This window comes from Pungitius pungitius, chromosome 15 (assembly GCF_949316345.1).
Source record: "Pungitius pungitius chromosome 15, fPunPun2.1, whole genome shotgun sequence".
Taxonomy (NCBI): domain Eukaryota; kingdom Metazoa; phylum Chordata; class Actinopteri; order Perciformes; family Gasterosteidae; genus Pungitius; species Pungitius pungitius.
The window spans coordinates 13,767,956-13,784,895 of NC_084914.1; the positions used below are offsets into that span (position 1 = coordinate 13,767,956).

The 16,940-nt window shown below is 40.8% G+C and overlaps 1 protein-coding gene across 1 annotated transcript in view; it reads right to left on the reverse strand.

The window, feature by feature from the left end:
- LOC119209151 (sodium channel protein type 4 subunit alpha-like) overlaps positions 1-16,940 on the reverse strand; it is a 31,147-nt gene that overhangs the window by 12,730 nt on the left and 1,477 nt on the right. The window contains exons 2-16 of the mRNA XM_062557694.1: positions 13,042-13,348; positions 11,636-11,754; positions 10,053-10,142; positions 9,133-9,261; positions 8,509-8,600; positions 8,178-8,420; positions 8,001-8,064; positions 4,254-4,395; positions 3,728-3,925; positions 3,441-3,629; positions 2,985-3,356; positions 2,734-2,872; positions 2,104-2,342; positions 835-1,008; positions 294-650 (exon numbers count right to left, since the gene is read on the reverse strand). Of these exons, the coding sequence (XP_062413678.1) occupies positions 294-650; positions 835-1,008; positions 2,104-2,342; positions 2,734-2,872; positions 2,985-3,356; positions 3,441-3,629; positions 3,728-3,925; positions 4,254-4,395; positions 8,001-8,064; positions 8,178-8,420; positions 8,509-8,600; positions 9,133-9,261; positions 10,053-10,142; positions 11,636-11,754; positions 13,042-13,308 (2,814 nt within the window). The 5' untranslated portion in view covers positions 13,309-13,348. The remainder of the gene's footprint in view (positions 1-293; positions 651-834; positions 1,009-2,103; positions 2,343-2,733; positions 2,873-2,984; positions 3,357-3,440; positions 3,630-3,727; positions 3,926-4,253; positions 4,396-8,000; positions 8,065-8,177; positions 8,421-8,508; positions 8,601-9,132; positions 9,262-10,052; positions 10,143-11,635; positions 11,755-13,041; positions 13,349-16,940) is intronic.

Genomic DNA, 16,940 nt, shown 5'->3' on the forward strand with positions numbered 1-16,940 from the left:
ACAAGTGCTGATTAAGAGTTTTGTGCAAGCAATTTAAGGTCGCGATTCTTGTCCCAAATACAGCAGGCTTCATTCAGAGATTGAAACAAATTATTTATTTATTTCTATTTGTATAATCCAGAACACTGGAGGTATACAGTTGAGTCTTAATAGTGTAAAATAAAAATGTATTTTTGCAAAGATTTATTTGGGATACTATAGAGGTAATTTATATAATAATAATAAAGCTTCCGATTTAATGTTTGTTTTGGTCATTGGCTTATTTGAAAAATAGATACAAATGAAATACTCACCACCAAGTTCCCAATAACCATGACCAACATGAACACCAGGATACAGAGGGGCTGCCCGGCCACTTCCATACAATCCCACATGGTCTCTATCCACTCGCCGCACAGCACCCGGAACACAATCAGGAAGGAGTGGAAGAAGTCCTTCATGTGCCAGCGAGGCAGCTGACAGTTGATGGAGATCTTACACACGCAGTCCTGGTAGTTCTTGCCAAACAGTTGCATGCCCACCACAGCGAAGATGAACACGATGATGGCCAACACCAGCGTCAGGTTTCCCAGGGCGCCCACCGAGTTACCAATGATCTTGATGAGAGTGTTGAGAGTAGGCCAGGATTTTGCCAGCTTGAAGACTCGTAACTGAGGAGGAGATCAGTGAGGAAAAAACAAATGATGCTGCATCTTTACAATAAACTGCTTGTTTGAGTTGTATGTTGAATTCAAATGCCCTCAATTGAAGAACTGAACCCTGCGTCAATCACCTATATACAACAATAGTAATTCACGCATATTCTAAATTTTAAATGAGTAATTTTTCTGTTACCAGTCTGAAGGATCGCAGAACCGACAGCCCCTCTACATTGGAAAGACCTAACTCCATCAGACTGAGGCAAACAATGATGCCGTCAAAGATGTTCCAGCCCTGTTGGAAGTAGTAGTAGGGGTCCATGGCGATCAGCTTCAGGACCATCTCAGCTGTAAAGATTCCTGTGAACACCTGGAACCGATACAGAGGGATATGTAAAGGTAAGAGGTGGAAAAGAACAAGTATCCTTTTCAACAGGATTATTACTCATTGTACTTAATCACTTCAAGCTGCACTAATTCATATTTGTATATCAGCAATGTGTCAATTGGATTGGGATTAACGGGACGGGTATTGATTTTACACACTAATGGTTAGCACCCAACTGTAGATCCCTCAGTGTGTCTTTTAGCTCATAGTTTGGGTTTAATGCTCAGTTTGGTTCAGTCTCATCGCTCTCATTAACATTGTCTCCAGCCAAATAGGTTTTCAGCAAAAAACTGTCATGCTAAACCCACTGCACACTTCTGGCCCAGTCTCAAACAGCAGACTTAAAAAGTACCAACTAGCCGGTGAACGTAGTGGAGCATTTATCATCTTAGGAGACAGATATCTCCCTTGTGTGTACATCGAGACCAAACAGAGCAAGAAGCAGAGTGAATTCTTACATTCATATACAAACAGAACTCCAAATGAATGCTAAAGTTACTCTGCATTTGCTGAATCTTTATATCTGCAACTGTTTACTGAGCTTTAGCAGTAACAACCTCCTAATGTAAAATGTTAATAAAGCCTTTACATTTTTTCTGCTGCATCAGAATGACCGAAAAGCTTTGAGGAAAAGGTAAAAGTGAAGAAATATACTGTGTAACGTTTTTTATATTGAATGTAATCATTTCGAAAGTATTACTTATTTTAAGTACAGTGTGATATCAAACTTGAATACACTAGCAGAGCCTCTGATTTACCAGCAGGTGGAGATGGCAAAATAGAAAATGGGGAATCAATCTCACTCCCAGCTAAAAATACCCCCTCTTACCGAGGATAATCGCAAAACAGTCAACAGAACACTTGATGAGGGATCAACACGGCTTTATTTAACCTTCGGTGCAGCAAAGTATTGGTTTAAAAAAACCTGTTTGATATGGAAAGACATTATCTGAATAGATGCTGGTATCTTTCCTCTTTACTTTTGTCTCAGTGAAGCTTTCACTCTTCTCCACTGCCAACCCAACAGCACTTTGATGTCTGGCAACCTGCCCACCCTGATCTTTAAAGGGCCCTTACCAGATTGCCCACTGAAAGCATCGTGTTGAACTCATCAGTCATGGGATAGTGCTCCAGGGCCATGAATAGGGTGTTCAGCACAATGCATACGGTGATACCCAGGTCCAGGAAAGGATCCATCACCATGCACTTCACCCAGTCCTTCATCTTTAGCCACCAGGGGCAACAGTCCCATATCAGGTACCTCTTGGCGAATCTGTACCAGCAGGGATGGCACTTCTGCCTCGACACCTCGAGCTCTGCAAAGAAATGGTCGTGAATTATTCATTTCCAGGGTTGAAGTGCCCTCAAGTCCAAGTAAATATGATGCTACACTTTGCTACAGTTTAGCAAAAAGGCTCTGTGCCTGGAAGGAATTAGTTGTCAGGTACATAATCCCTTGTAAAATTATAGTGACTCAATTTTGCGGGGGGAATTAAACATATTAATAAATTAGATTTAGAAGTGGATTTGTGTTGCATTTATACAGAGCAAACCTAGCTATTTCCCCCGTTTATAGCTACTGGTTTAGGCTTCAAGCGTACCGACACGGTATTGACCGTCCCTTCTCATTTTCAACAACAAAAGAGAATAAGCGCTCTTTTCCCAAAATGCCACTGTATTCCTCAAAAGTTTCTCAAAAGGTCTCACCCCCCATGGCATCGCTGAAGAAGCTGACAGAGCTCAGCCCTCTTTTCCTCTGCACTGCGGGGCGCTCAGTCACTGTCGGGGAGGGCTGCAGGAAAAGTCTGGGAACTTCCAGACAGGTGTCTTCCACACCTGTGAACTTCTGGTGGATAGAAAACACCCCCAGATTAAAATACAATGCTTTGATCTCATTCAGCTATCGATTAATCTGTTTCCCTGTTTCAGGATTTTGTAATCAGGCGTCTGTCACTCACTGTGTCGTCCTTGACCCTCTCCATGCTGTAGGCGGGCATGGAGGTGGGAGTGTGGAGGCCCAGGGTGGGGATTCCATTCTGATCAATGGAGATGTTCAGCCGGCCATTGATGTTGAGGCTAGGGGCCAAGATTTGAGAGCAGTGGCTCCGCACGCTGCCGGTCCTCCTCCTCCAGGGCGTTGCTGTCGAACTAGTACGACTCCTGAAGGCGTCCCCATGCGCGCTGTACTCGTCGTCCCCAAAGTCAGCCTCCGAGTTGTTGTGCGCCCGAAAAGTGCTGAAGACGCTGACCTGGCTTCCTCTCCTGGTGCTGAGGGGGTGAGAGGAGAGTGTGGCCAGCAGAGGGTGGACGGGGAGGGGAGACAGAGATGGCTACCGAAAACACAGAGGACAAATTAGTTCCTATATTTTTTCATAAGAACAACAGAAGGCTGGGAGAAATGATGGAGGATGTACCATTGGCTCATCCAGTGGGTCAAACTTCTCTTCAGCAGCTTCCTCTGCCGTTTCCTCCGACAACGCCCGATGTGATCTTCTTCTCCTGCTGCTGTTTCGACGTATGCTGCCTGTCTTCAGACAGACCGGAGACAAGTCTGGGGACAACACTGAGTCTGTATCCTGTGCTTTTAGTCTTTTTGCTGCCAGCTTAACACAGAAAGGAGTGGTGTTACAGGAGATCATTTTACATTTTTGTCCCAAATTGAAAGCACTCATTGAAATATGACTTTTTGCGTTGAACCTACTCTTTGCTCTGTGCGGAGGTGCTCCATGGCCAGCTGGAACTCCCTCTCCTTCTGCCATGCCTCAGCGATGGTGGCCTGATTCTGCTCCTCGTAGGCCATGGCCACTACAGCAAGGATGAGGTTGACCAGGTAGAAGGAGCCCAGGAAGATGACCAGCACAAAGAAAACCATGTAGGTCTTCCCTGCTGAACGCAGCGTCTGAAGGAGCAGACAGGAGGTCAGTACAATGAAATGACAAAAGAATATTCTGGTCTTTAAAAAAAAAAAATATATATATATAGGCCTATATATATATCAATTGATTGAGTTCTCAAATGAGATATGTATATTATAACGCAGTTATTTTTATAATGCATCATAGAAATGTGCGCCATAGAGAATGTTAACCAATGTTTCTTTTATCGTCATCATTATTTGACATTTTAGGGAGCAAAACTATTGTATTCTACTAGGTTTATGTGTATCAAAAGACATTTGATATTCGCTAGAAACCAACACAGAACATTGTTAGATTCAGAAATGGCACCTGGTGGAACAGTTTTTCCCAGTAGTCTTGTGTCATGAGTCGGAAGAGGCCGAGAAAAGCCCAGCCGAAGGTATCAAAACTGGTGTAGCCGTAATTTGGATTCCTCCCTATTTTTAGGCAGTCAAATCCATCTGGACACTTCCTATAATGCACAAACAGTTGACAGGCAGAAGGTAGATGATTATGGAACAACGTTTATAAACAAAGGCTGTGCTCAATCATATCAGTGGCAGCTGGATCAGACCCAGCTGCAGGAGCGTGCAGACTGCTTTACCAGTTCAGAACATCTCCAGCATCGAGGTACATGTAGCTCGGTGGCCTTTGACTCCACAGGGGGGAGAAGCGCATGAGGCAGTAAGTACACACACTGCTACCAACAGGCATTACTTATACCGAAGAGGGCATTTGAAATTTGTACCGCAGTGAAAGGGATTACGCTGAGCCAGATGGATATCAAATTGTAGTCCAAAAAAATGTTTCCATGCATTCATCTCTGATCTTCATTGTCAGGAAGCATAGTGGCATTACTGCAAATATTTAAGTCCAGAGGCTGAAAACAAGCTGGACTGTCACGTCAATGTGAGTGCAGAATAATTTCGTAATGGGCCAGCAAACAGCTGGGCAGCAGACCTCTGCTGTGAGAACAGCTGTAGATCTCCCCAGCAGCCAGTTAAGTAGGAATGCTCACTAATATCCTGTGTAGACGAGCAGGACACGTGAGACTAGTGACATCTTCCTGTCAGAACGTTCCTTCCCCTCTGCTGCCCTGCTCGACCTGTCACCAACCCGCTCACCTCTCTTACTCTATTTGGTTTAGTGTATTTCAGCCCATTAACTGTATCCTGTCATTTTGTGAACACATGAAATGACTGTTTTATTGGATTTAATGTTCTCAATAAAAAAGTATAATCTTTCAAACTGATCTTATTAACCATGCTAGTAGCCAATGGTGTCACAACTGCATGAATTTTGCAATTAGCTGCTGTAAAAGACAAGCCATCTGTCCGGCTCGTGTCCCTGAAGTTTATGGTAACTGGAGACTGACTCTTTATCCAGAGTCAGCGCTCCTCTAGGAGAGCTGCTATGCCACCTTTACTGCCTCCACATACACATAGAAGAACAGAATATGAGGTGACACCAATGTTATTATTTACTGTTTAGATCCTCATTAGTAATTTTCTGGATGTGTGTGTGTATTTTACTGAAGCGGTAAATATTCATGTATTGTTTACGGCCACCATTGCTCTTCATTCATTTTCACTTGATATGATGACTCAGCAAAATAAACGGCAAAGTGATTGAGAAAGTTTTGACCAAATTACATCATAACTGTGATGTAACACTGAAGTTTCAAGAGTATGTTACTTGATGTCAGGTGGAATAGAAATAATGGAAAGCAATGGCTTCCCGCAGTCCTCAAAATAACACATCATAATAACCATTGAACATTTGGAAATATCAGAAATACCAAAGGCTTTGCTCAATCATATCAGTGGCAGCAAAAAGTGTATGGAGCGAAAAGTGTATGAAGCACTATTTTGAACTCATTTCACCACAGCAACAGAGCCCTGGTGTGTCGGAGCTCTATGTGAGGACTTAATGCCTCGATGTTTACAGTATTTATAACTAGCACTCTTGAGTCTGTATCATCAATTTCCTGCAATTTGTTCAACAGAACAGCAGAGGAACATCTGTCAACTGCGGAAAAGTGTTTTCCCTCTCTGGTGGGTGGGGCTGAGGTGGTGGGTTTCTCTGCCCAGAGTCATAATCCTTGATGCATAGTGGCTTTAAGATGTGAGGGGATAAGTATTTGCCTGAACTCTACAGTAGGAGCAAAGAGAAACAACTTGGACCTATGAAGCAAATCATTCAGCACATATTCTTGTTAACCATCAAGGCCGAAAATATCCTTTGGGCATGTATGTGTGTGTGCGTGTGTGTGAATGCATGCCCGCTCACTTGTGTATGTGTGTGTCGTCATAACGTATCCAAAGCTTCAATTTGGAAAACTACTCAGGGATTACTTGCTGGAATACACTCAAAAGATTAAGCATCCTCTATGTTTTACGTCCTCAGTCCTGACCTGCTTAATATCTTGCCTCTCCAGAGCCAGCCTCAGAAAGTTCCATCATGAATGTGAAATTTATTTTTTCCAACAGACATATAAGCTACTCTATGGTGACTCTAACTTATAACCTTGCAAGTGTGTCACGGCCAGTTTCTTTCTCCTATGATAACAGAAATGGAATAGACACCACATATGTGTTGATGACAGAGCAAAGTTAAATTTAGGTAGAATTAAAGGTAAAGGTAGATAAAACGAATATTCCCCCCTGTTTTTGTAAAAAAAAAAAAAAAACGTTGACAAAAATTATTGCTGTGAAATTAGACAGTTAAAAGTTAGAGCTCCACAAAATAGTAGACAACAAAAACCTAAAACAGGCCAAATGATTTGTAGGTGAACTGGGACAGCTGGATAGGACATATTGGTGGTATTCTGATATTACTGACCTATAATTTTAAGTTTTGGTGATGTCATTTACCTCTGAATGCAAATTTATCCTCTTTTGGCTCCAACAAATGACTGAATCAGATTTTACTTCTTGGAGGATTAAACTCTTTTTGTAGTAGAGGTTGCTGAGAGAGATTAAAACTAAAGGGTGGACTGGAATGACTCTGATATCAGTATAAATCTCTATCCAAGATAAAAACATGAATTCATAGAAATAATTCACTTGAAAAATTGCTTAACAAAAGAGAACAATAAATAGTTTAACAAAATAGCTGAGGCGTGTTTAAATTTTGGTATTAACTAATAGATTGATTGCTCTTTTAGTGTTTAAAATGATTTTGTTTAATAAGTTTCCTGTCAAGCAAATAAAGCCTTCATTACGATTTCAGCAAATGGAAAATTGAAAATCCAAACATTTGGTATGCATGTTACACCGTATAGTGGGTGTACCATCAACTTGCCAGGGGGGCTGTTTATCTACCAACTGTAGATATAGACTGTAAGAGTTATTTGAACAATTTAAGAAAATAAATAATCCTACCACAACCTTCTCTGTTAAAGCTTAATATTATTACTACTTTTTATTATTTGCCATCATCCGTTATCTTTTATCATTACCAAGAGCACCTAATGGAAGCCATTTGTTGAAGCTGCAGGATTTCAGATTCACACAGATGGGTATTTAGTTCACCACAACCCTTGAACTGGGCCTGGCATGGGCAGAATCTGAGTCATCCTGTTGTGTTTGTTTCAAAAGCATTTGGATTTATAGGATTATTCAGTGCGTAGGCCCAATAGCAATATTTGGAAGGTTTCACGCTGTGCCTTTGATTGGGAACAAAGTACACAGATAAAATGTATTTTATTGCATCTCTACGTTTGTTCTGATGTAAGAAACAGAATATAAAATGTCTCTGCTCCATCACAAGGACACAAACCTGCTGCCTAAAGACGTCAGAACAGTGTCCCCTCCGAACAATAACAAAAAATATCAATCCGAAGAAATCGTATCTGCTCCGGTTGACCTGATCATGTGAGCTTTTGAGATGATGAAATCTTTAAAGACCCCCCTCCTCTCCGGGTGGTAACTCCATGTTTCTCTGTAAAGGGTTCCCGTGGAGGCGGAGTGATTATCCACGCCACATGTCGTCTTGTGTGCAGCTTCTCTCCCGTTTCACCACTCCCACATACACGATCAGTCATGCATACATTACCCGGTTAAAACAATCACTTACCCTGCATCACTCCCGTATCCACATATCAAGGCATCCTTTGCTCCTTCAACTTTGTAAAAATTATCTAGGGGAAAAAGGAGGAAAGAAGGTTAAGTCTGCTCTAATTCTACCCAATGTTAATGTTAGGGCACAGAATTCACTTGATGTACATATGTGTGCTTTTCTTTTTTGGCTGACCTTCGCTGGTGAGGAAGTCCGCCCTGGAGCTCCAGGTCCGGTTGTTGCAGATGAAGGATGCGTTGGGGCTGAAGGAGGAGTTGGCGCAGTGCGTGAGGCTGCGGATGCACTTTTGCCGCAGCAGGCCCATGAAGAGCTGCAGGCCGATGAGGGCGAACACGCTGAGGCAGAAGACAGTCAGGATCATCACGTCTGCCAGTTTCCTCACAGACTGGATCAAAGCGCCTACGATGGTCTTCAGACCTTAATGGAAGAGAGTAGACAGTACATCAATTGTTTGGTAACACTGGGAAACATTCGGTTTTGTGTTCATGTGTAGTGGTCACCTTACCTGGGATGACTGAGATGGTTTTCAGGGCTCTAAGTACTCTGAAGGTTCTCAAAGCTGAAACGTTTCCAAGGTCTACAAATTCTGTCACATATCTGAAATAAGATGGAAGAGGATTTATGAACAATCTGTTGATCTGGACGATCATTTGGGATAATAATACATTTTACATTTTCAAACACTTAATGGTTTGTATTTCGCATGACATTCCTTCAGTTATATTTCAAATACAATTAGGTGACCCTGGGGTTCAACAGGCCAAATCCTTATCAAGAGTTAAAACAACAAGAACGGCATGAGGGGCTCACCTGGGACCAGAATTAATCGAAAACTAATATTATCACTGAAGGTGATGACAGCTTTTAGTGTGTTTATGGGCTGTAGAGGGGACCTGTCTAATCTTCCACCTGCATCATGAATCATGGCACACAGATCTGTGACCTGAACATCAGATTTATCGTCACTGTGTTTTAAATCACTACTCTAGATGACTGAGATTTTTTTAAATGTTTTAATAAACTATTTGGGTGGACTTTTTCTGTTCTTCTTGTTTCTGCACAATGTCGGACCAGCCCCTGCTAACATAAAGTCAAATAGGATTCAAACGTTAAGAACACTGTTACTTACGCCATGAGAATGACGCTGAAGTCCAGCCAGTTCCATGGATCTCTCAAGAAGGTGAACGGCATTATACAGAATCCTCTTGCTAATATCTTTATCGCAGACTCAAAAGTGTAAATGCCAGTGAAAGTATACCTGAAAATAGATCACAGACAGAAAAAATGCATTGAGCTCTAAAAACAAGTGTAGCTAAAGATGTTTTGTCCAAAATCCTTTTGATCAATAAAAAAAAAGAATAACACAAAGCATTGAAATATAAAAAAATGAATGTGTTAACGTTATGATTTAACGTTTCATTCACTTTATGGACAACTGATATGTCTGAAAGAATGTGTGCAGGATCAGAAATAGCATGCCTAAAAGCATATTATTGAATTCTCCATTAATACCTGAACATTATTCACAAAAGACTAAAGAAAAGACTCCAGATGCTGACATTATTTTTACTTCAGATTTGAACAGCTGATACGAGTGTACTGTCAGCAGGGGACATACAGCCAGCCACTGGTTGAAGCTTCATATTTAACGTATATATAAAATAGTATAGTTATGTATAGAACGGCTTGTGTTTTCCCATCTAAGGTTGAAAAAACAGATAAACAAATGAAATCAATGAAGACAACATTTGCATGCTGCATGCGGAGAAGGCCTGCGACCCACTGACAACGACCACAAATCCAAATCTTCAACATCATGCACATTACAATATTCCCGGAGAGCTTTTCATTCAACATTACATGCTTTGTTTAAACATGCTTTTGGGCCTCCTGACTACAGTATGCATCCCTTTCTTCATATACTTACATGTCATTATTCCTTTAATTATCGCTGACAAAACAACAGAGCTTCACATTAGAAAACGTGAAGCACAGTTTGAATAGATGTCAAGGATGTAAAAGTTTTGATTTAAACACATGTGTACTTACTCCAGGTACTTTGTCCATGGTGCCGGGTCAGACATGGCCATGAAGAAACAGTTGGTCAGTATAGTGAACATAATGAACAAGCTGAACAATGTGGAATAGTCAAGAAAAGTACACCGTGAAATGGTAACAGTCAAATAAGACAACAATGTTTCCTGTAATCCAATGAAGTACAGCTAGTTAAGATAAACCATCACTGTGTGTGACAACCCGATTAGAACTAGTGTAATTGCAAATTGTAGGAAATTTAAGTAAATTCTGTTTAGCATTAAATTAAGGGAGTTGTATCATCACTATTATGGATGAAGGAAGCAAAATGCCAACAAAAACAAAGGATCAGTCAGCGGCTAAATTTAAAAATAAAACTTAAAATGAAATCTAAGTCATGACAATGGCAAGTAACTTGTAACTAGTTCCTTCAAACAATCTAAAATATAATACATACTAAACATATAAAAAAAAGTTTTTCACTCTCTCACTTTTACTCTCTCCTTCCACAATAATCCACGTTTTATGAATGTACATCACTAATTCAGCTTCTTTCCGGGAGTTTTTAGTGCTTTCTCGCCTGCGGTGGTCCTGCCGTACACTTGTTCTGCTACTTGCAGTTATTTGTATCATTTCTGTTAGAGGAATTGAATGTATTGTACATCCTTTTCATTGTTTATTCTGTACACATGACATCTATTGTAGTCTGTCCATCCCGGGAGAGGGATCCCTCCTCTGACGTTCTCCCTAAGGTTACTCCCCTTTTTTCCCCATTGAAGGGTTCTTTCATATTTTGGGGAGTTTTTCCTGTGTCAATGTGAGGGTTGTTGCATGTGTAAAGACTGTAAAGCCCTCTTAGGCAAATTTGTAATTTGCGATTTTGGGCTATACAAAATAAAATGAATTGAATTGTTATCAGTTGTACTTGTGATTCAACAATCATAAGATACGACCTGAAGATGTTGTGATCAATAATATAGAGGAGAACATGATGAATATAAAAAAAAACAATTGTTTGAGAACTAATAGGCTGCCGTCACATGATGTGAAATTCCTTGCTCTTATTTGATTTCAGGGATTAAAAGAGGGATATGAGAGGATTTGTTTTGCAATGCCAGAGAGGACCATTAAAAAGCTGTTTCAAAAATGGGACTATGAAAAATCCAATTGAAACCTTCAGGGAGAAATCAGTAAATATTAGAAATTGGCTCATGTGATGGCATGAGATAAGAAGTGGCATCTCTCTTTACAGCACAAAATGATCACTTTGGTAGAGCCTTTTCCCAGTGGTGTATTTCCAGCACTCTGATCTTCATGATGTCATAAAAGTCCATAGCCTGTCATTGACACTTTACTTTGGAGAGATAAAGCAATGGCTGAAAGCCGATTGGTCCTCATCCTGATTACACGCTTTTTTGAACCAATTAGGGCGTTCACACACAAGTGCTTTATTACAAATGATTAATGAACCAATTCAAGTAAACGGTAATATGGTGTGACAGAAAAGACCTTTGCGTGCTCCATCAAACAGTTACATGATTGATTCACATGTCGGTAGCAGAAAGAGACCCCGGCTCAGCAAAACCAAAAAAGGATATGAATGGACTAAGATTTTTATGGCGATTGATCTGATGAAGTGTAATGGACTAAATATGTAAACTGCATATGTGGCACTGAATCTGAAGATGGCCTTCCCTTTGTTAAGTACTATAAAAGTCTGAAAAGAAAACAGAAAGAAAACAATAATCAGCAGGAAGAAATATCTCCATATAGCATTGCTTAAATTCAGTGAATAAAACAAATTTGAACATTTGAATTTGAATTTTAAATGAATGCCCCATCATGTACAGGCTCCTTGTTTGAGACCTGCAGTTATTTTACCTGCAGCCACTGATCATATATCTGCTGTGTTGAGTACATCATCAGTGTTCACTTCCTATATAAACACTTCAAGAAAGCTGCAAGCACCCCACACACACACGCAGCCGGTGAGGCCGGATGAGATAATGCAGCCAACTCCAAAGCGGGGCAGCCAGATGTGGCTTTATTTAAATATTTGTTCCCGTCTTTGGATAATCCACCCGTCCAGCACCACTGTCACATGCCAAAACGAAGAGACCCTGAGAATGACTGCCACGTCCCTTTTCATCTCCCCATAAGCGGCACATTAAGGGGCAACAGGCAGATCATAGCGGGACCCGAACCCACTCTGCGTATCCAAACTGGTTGATCTTATTTCTGCGACCAACAAAGACGCAGAGCGCCTCGCAATTCAGTGAATTCCAGTAGCTAGTGGGGATGATAATGTAATAATAATGCGCGCAATGTGGGAGATGGGGACAAATCTAAAGTCCTCAGCCTGTGCTAGAATGTATTACAAACTTTAGCTGAAGGTACTTTGATTCCTCAGCTGTCTGAGTTAGTCAAAGTCAAACTCTTAATTTCCTTTTTGTGTTACTTATCTTTTCTGCATAACTCTCTAAGGAAACAAGGACTGTAACATTTAGACCGTGATGTGATTACCTCAGACCTCTGAAGCCTCTTAATCACTTCAGTTGCAATAGGATTTTACAACTGCGGATGTCTTTCCCAATCGCTTCAGATGGAAGTTCCTTCCTATCTCTGTTGAAATGCTGTAAAACGTGGCTGCGATGGTGGCGCATGGAGTAGTGTGATGCGCTGGGGGCCCGCAAGGGTTGGTGGTTTGAATCCCAGCTGCCCCATGTGCCATGTTGAACTGTCCCTGAGCAAGACACCTGACCACTAATTGCTCCCCAGGCAAAATGTAACGCATGGGTTTTAATGCAAAATCTCTTAGGATAAAAGCGTCAGCTCAAATTACATGTCATGTAAAACACAGATGGCAAGCTGAGAATATGTTAGACATTTTTACCAATTCTCCGACATTTTCTAGGGCAATTCTATTGTAAACAACATAAACACAGCATCAGCATCTTCCCCACCCAACGAACACACACACGCACACACACACAGAGGCACTCACCCTCTGGTTCTTGTAGTAAAACGGATCAATGTCTTCCAGTGGCACCCCGATAAGTTCTGTAGGGATGTCACCGAAGATGCGCGGCAGCTGCTTGCCGGCCTCCAGGTCGATCCTGGGTTTGGATGGCTCTGCGTTCCTGTGAGTGTCGGGGCAATCCTTGGCCTTCTTGGCCTGCTCCTGCGCAATCCGCTGCTCCAGCGCAGCCATGGATTCGCGAGTGAACCGCCGCAAGCCATCAGGACCCGTTGGTAACAGCATGGCTGCCATCTTTTCATCCTGATTCTGCTGTACTAAAATGTACTTACAGCTAACACATGGGGAGAGGAGAGATGGAGGGAGGTTGGTGAGAATCGTCCAAATACAAATCACCGAGGCTCAGTCAGACGGTTTGTGAACAACATGCTTTCTTGCACGTGGCCCTTCACTCAATGCAACACAAGCGTGTGCACACAAGGCTCCGCACATATGGAGCTGATGACAGAGCTGGGTCACGACATCACCCAGATGAGTAAGCACTGCGCCTTTGAGCTTGTCTGGAGTTAAGCCTTCGCCATGCCGCCCTTGCATTTCCTGAATGATCGTTTCCTTCCACTTTACTCTTATAGTGGACTTTGCTTTCTGTCCCAACGTTCACTCCAACTCACCGAGACCTTTTCTGTTGCCACGTAAATAAGCCACCTTCCTTTATTTGGTTGCCATATTTTGAAGTCTGAAGCCTGTTTAATAGATATTTCAATGTATACTATGAGATGCATATGATGTAAATGGACAATTTCAGCGTTGTTCAGCTCAATGTTTAGTCAAACTATTTTCTTCCAGTTTGCACCCACAGCAGACAGCAATATTCAGTGAAAAGGTTCTTAAGAAACCCCCAGTACGCGGTAAACTAACTAAACATTCGCCTCAGGTGTAGATGGAAACCAAAACCGAGAACAAGGAAAGTCAGCCGAGATGTTCTAATTCATCTAAAAAGAGATATGTATAACATAAAAATGATTAAAGTATTAATAATATAAATGTTGTTGGTAAAAACGTCTCAGAGTGGGTATTTCAAATGATCTCAAAGGAGTCACAGAAACGACTAAAACTCATTGACACAGCATTAAAACATCAGAAAATGCAAAAGTACACAGGTATGTCACCATCACTTACACCCTTCTCTTTTACAAACAATCCGTGTAATTGCTATGTATAAAGGCAAGACCACATATAAATGTTTTCAACCTTACAACTGACCAACACCAGCTCCCTGTTATCCAACTGCCTCTGACAAACTAGGGCAACCATAGTTGTCAGTCAGAGGGATTAAGACCACGGCCGGCAGATCTGACCACAGGTTTTCTCTGCACTGATTCAGGATGGTGCTCACTCGCTATTTGCCTGCCTGGACCCAAACTAAACTCTGCACTGATCTCATAGTGCGCTTAGATCTGATAATGCCGCACTAACCTAAGGTGAACACTGTTAAGACTGTTAGCCATGAGCCGCGGTCGACATACTGGGAGCTGTGTGGGGGCGGATGAAATGCTCCCAATCTTGGATATGGCACCTATAAAGTGCAGGCTGTTCAAATCACGTCTGCAGTATGTTGTGGGCGAGGCTGAGAGATGCTGCAAAGACCTACGGGGACAGTAGGGTTCAGTGTGATGCACCATGGTTCTGATGAACTTCTTTCATACAATGATTAGGATTCACATAAGAGAGTTGAAATCTGAAAAAAAGGACATTTGACTTCATAGACTGGTGGTGATGCATTTTCTTCAGTACAAAAGAGTTTTCTGGTGCCTTTCCGGTTTACTACAATGTTAATAATAATGTTAATAATTCAAACACCTTGGCCAGAGCAAAAAAATTCAATTTATTCTGAAAATTATAAAAATGATTATTCGTACCAAAGACGTAAATATAATTGCAATATCTTAAGATGCTGAAAATCTTAATTTTCCATTTTTCCTAACGGCAAACTCGTTTTGGCTGGATTTAAATAAAGAATAAGTAGTCTGCAGGTCATCTGTTTAGAGTCCAACGTCACTGTCTAAATACAGACCATACTAGAGGCCGATCTACCAAAAATTCATTCCTGCATTTAGCCGTTGACAGAGGGTGATATTTTAATAAGTGGAAAAGCTTTCCAAAGAGAGGATTATATTTCTCCGTTGGCCTTTTAACAGAGAAATTCAATTGTATCCTTTTCATAATGACTAAGCTCTGCGAGTTCCCCATCTCCTCCATGCATTGATCCCTTCACACATCCAGCCAGACGCTAGTTATTTGCTTTCCCTTGATCTGCTTATTTGACCCAGGTAAATCTCAGATCAGCTTGTTTCGTACACTGAATCCAGCGTTTTCCTATTTGCTTTCAAAATAAATAGGTTAAGTCCATTTGCAGTTAGAGCAGATAAAGTCTATTTCTGTCAGGATGTGACCAATCATCCAGAAGTCACAGCATGTCTTCTTTGAAAGGAAACAAACACTGCAGACCAGTAGGAAGATGTATTACAATGACCTCTACAGTACCTGTAGCGCAAAACATGATGGATGTATGAATAACATCAGAAAGAGAGAATATCTGCCTCCCTGCATTGGTTAGATTTAGGTGCCTGGAAATAAAAAAAGTATTTTAGTTGAATGAAATTTAATTCCCATAATAGCCAGATGGGAAATGTTCTTCATCACTGCAAATAATTACGATAATTAGATTTAAAGTAGAGCGCAGCAGGGGACTGGCTCGCACGCACACAGACACGCACACATGCTTGCCACGTGTTGTGCAATACTGTTACACTGCAGACTATAGCCAGACCGATACCGCTATATTGACATATCAAATGAGTTTTGACTCTGATCTCACTCTGTATGAAATGTGTGGGCCTCACTAGAGGCCATGATTTCATATCAATAAACGCTGCCTTCTGGAAATTACTCCAAACTATATCCCTTCAGTGCTCCAGCATGTCCTTTATCTGTTACAGTTGTTATTATTATTATTATTTTTAACTAGACTGCACCAGAAGCTTTGCTCTGTATTCAAATCTATTTATATCCGCTTAAATTCCAAGAAAACAAATTCTGTTACATGGACATCGCAGAGGGAAGGACCAAATCAGCTGACCATTCTCAGACATTCACATCGGTTTCTTTGTATGACATCACGTGAATGTTCTCATATAAGTTATGAAGAAATACTCCTATATACCCATGTTTTACTTCATCAAATGATTATCTTTCAAAGTTATTGGAATACATTTGTATCTCTCTATTCGGAATTCAAAATGTACCTTAAAGTTTCTGATTGTTTTTGGCAAAATGATCTTCTTAATATTGGAAATGCCTGAAACATTGGGATGATACTTACATTTAATTTAACATATTGTGTCTCGTTGTGCTGTTTTCATTATCATTATGTAATACATTGTCTCTTAACCTTTTTGCCCAAAATAATGAATGATATTTGATCAAACAAATAGTTGTATAAAGGTTTGTGGAGTAAAAATAGCATATTTAATGTCCTGCTCCTCTGTTACTTTTAATGTTTTATCAGGGTTTTGTGGTTCTCTGGATTAACAAGGTTCATTGGGTTCAATCCATCCATTGACATTTGATTATATTAGTGATTTTATTTTGTTGCCCTATTTATATTAGTCTGTATAACTGTAAAAAAGAGGGAGTCAAGATTTTATGTTTTTAATTTGTCTTACATTTTGTATATTCGTTGTCTTGCATACTATATAGAATCAATATGTGGAATTATTAACAGAGTTTTACTGGAATTTGATTACTTTTACTTGATTAAAAAAATGTAAATGGGATTCCAACTTTGATAAAAGAAACTCTGCACACATACTGGAAGTCAGACTGCACATGGTGTCCTCTCGTACTCCTGAATGCAGGGACTGAAC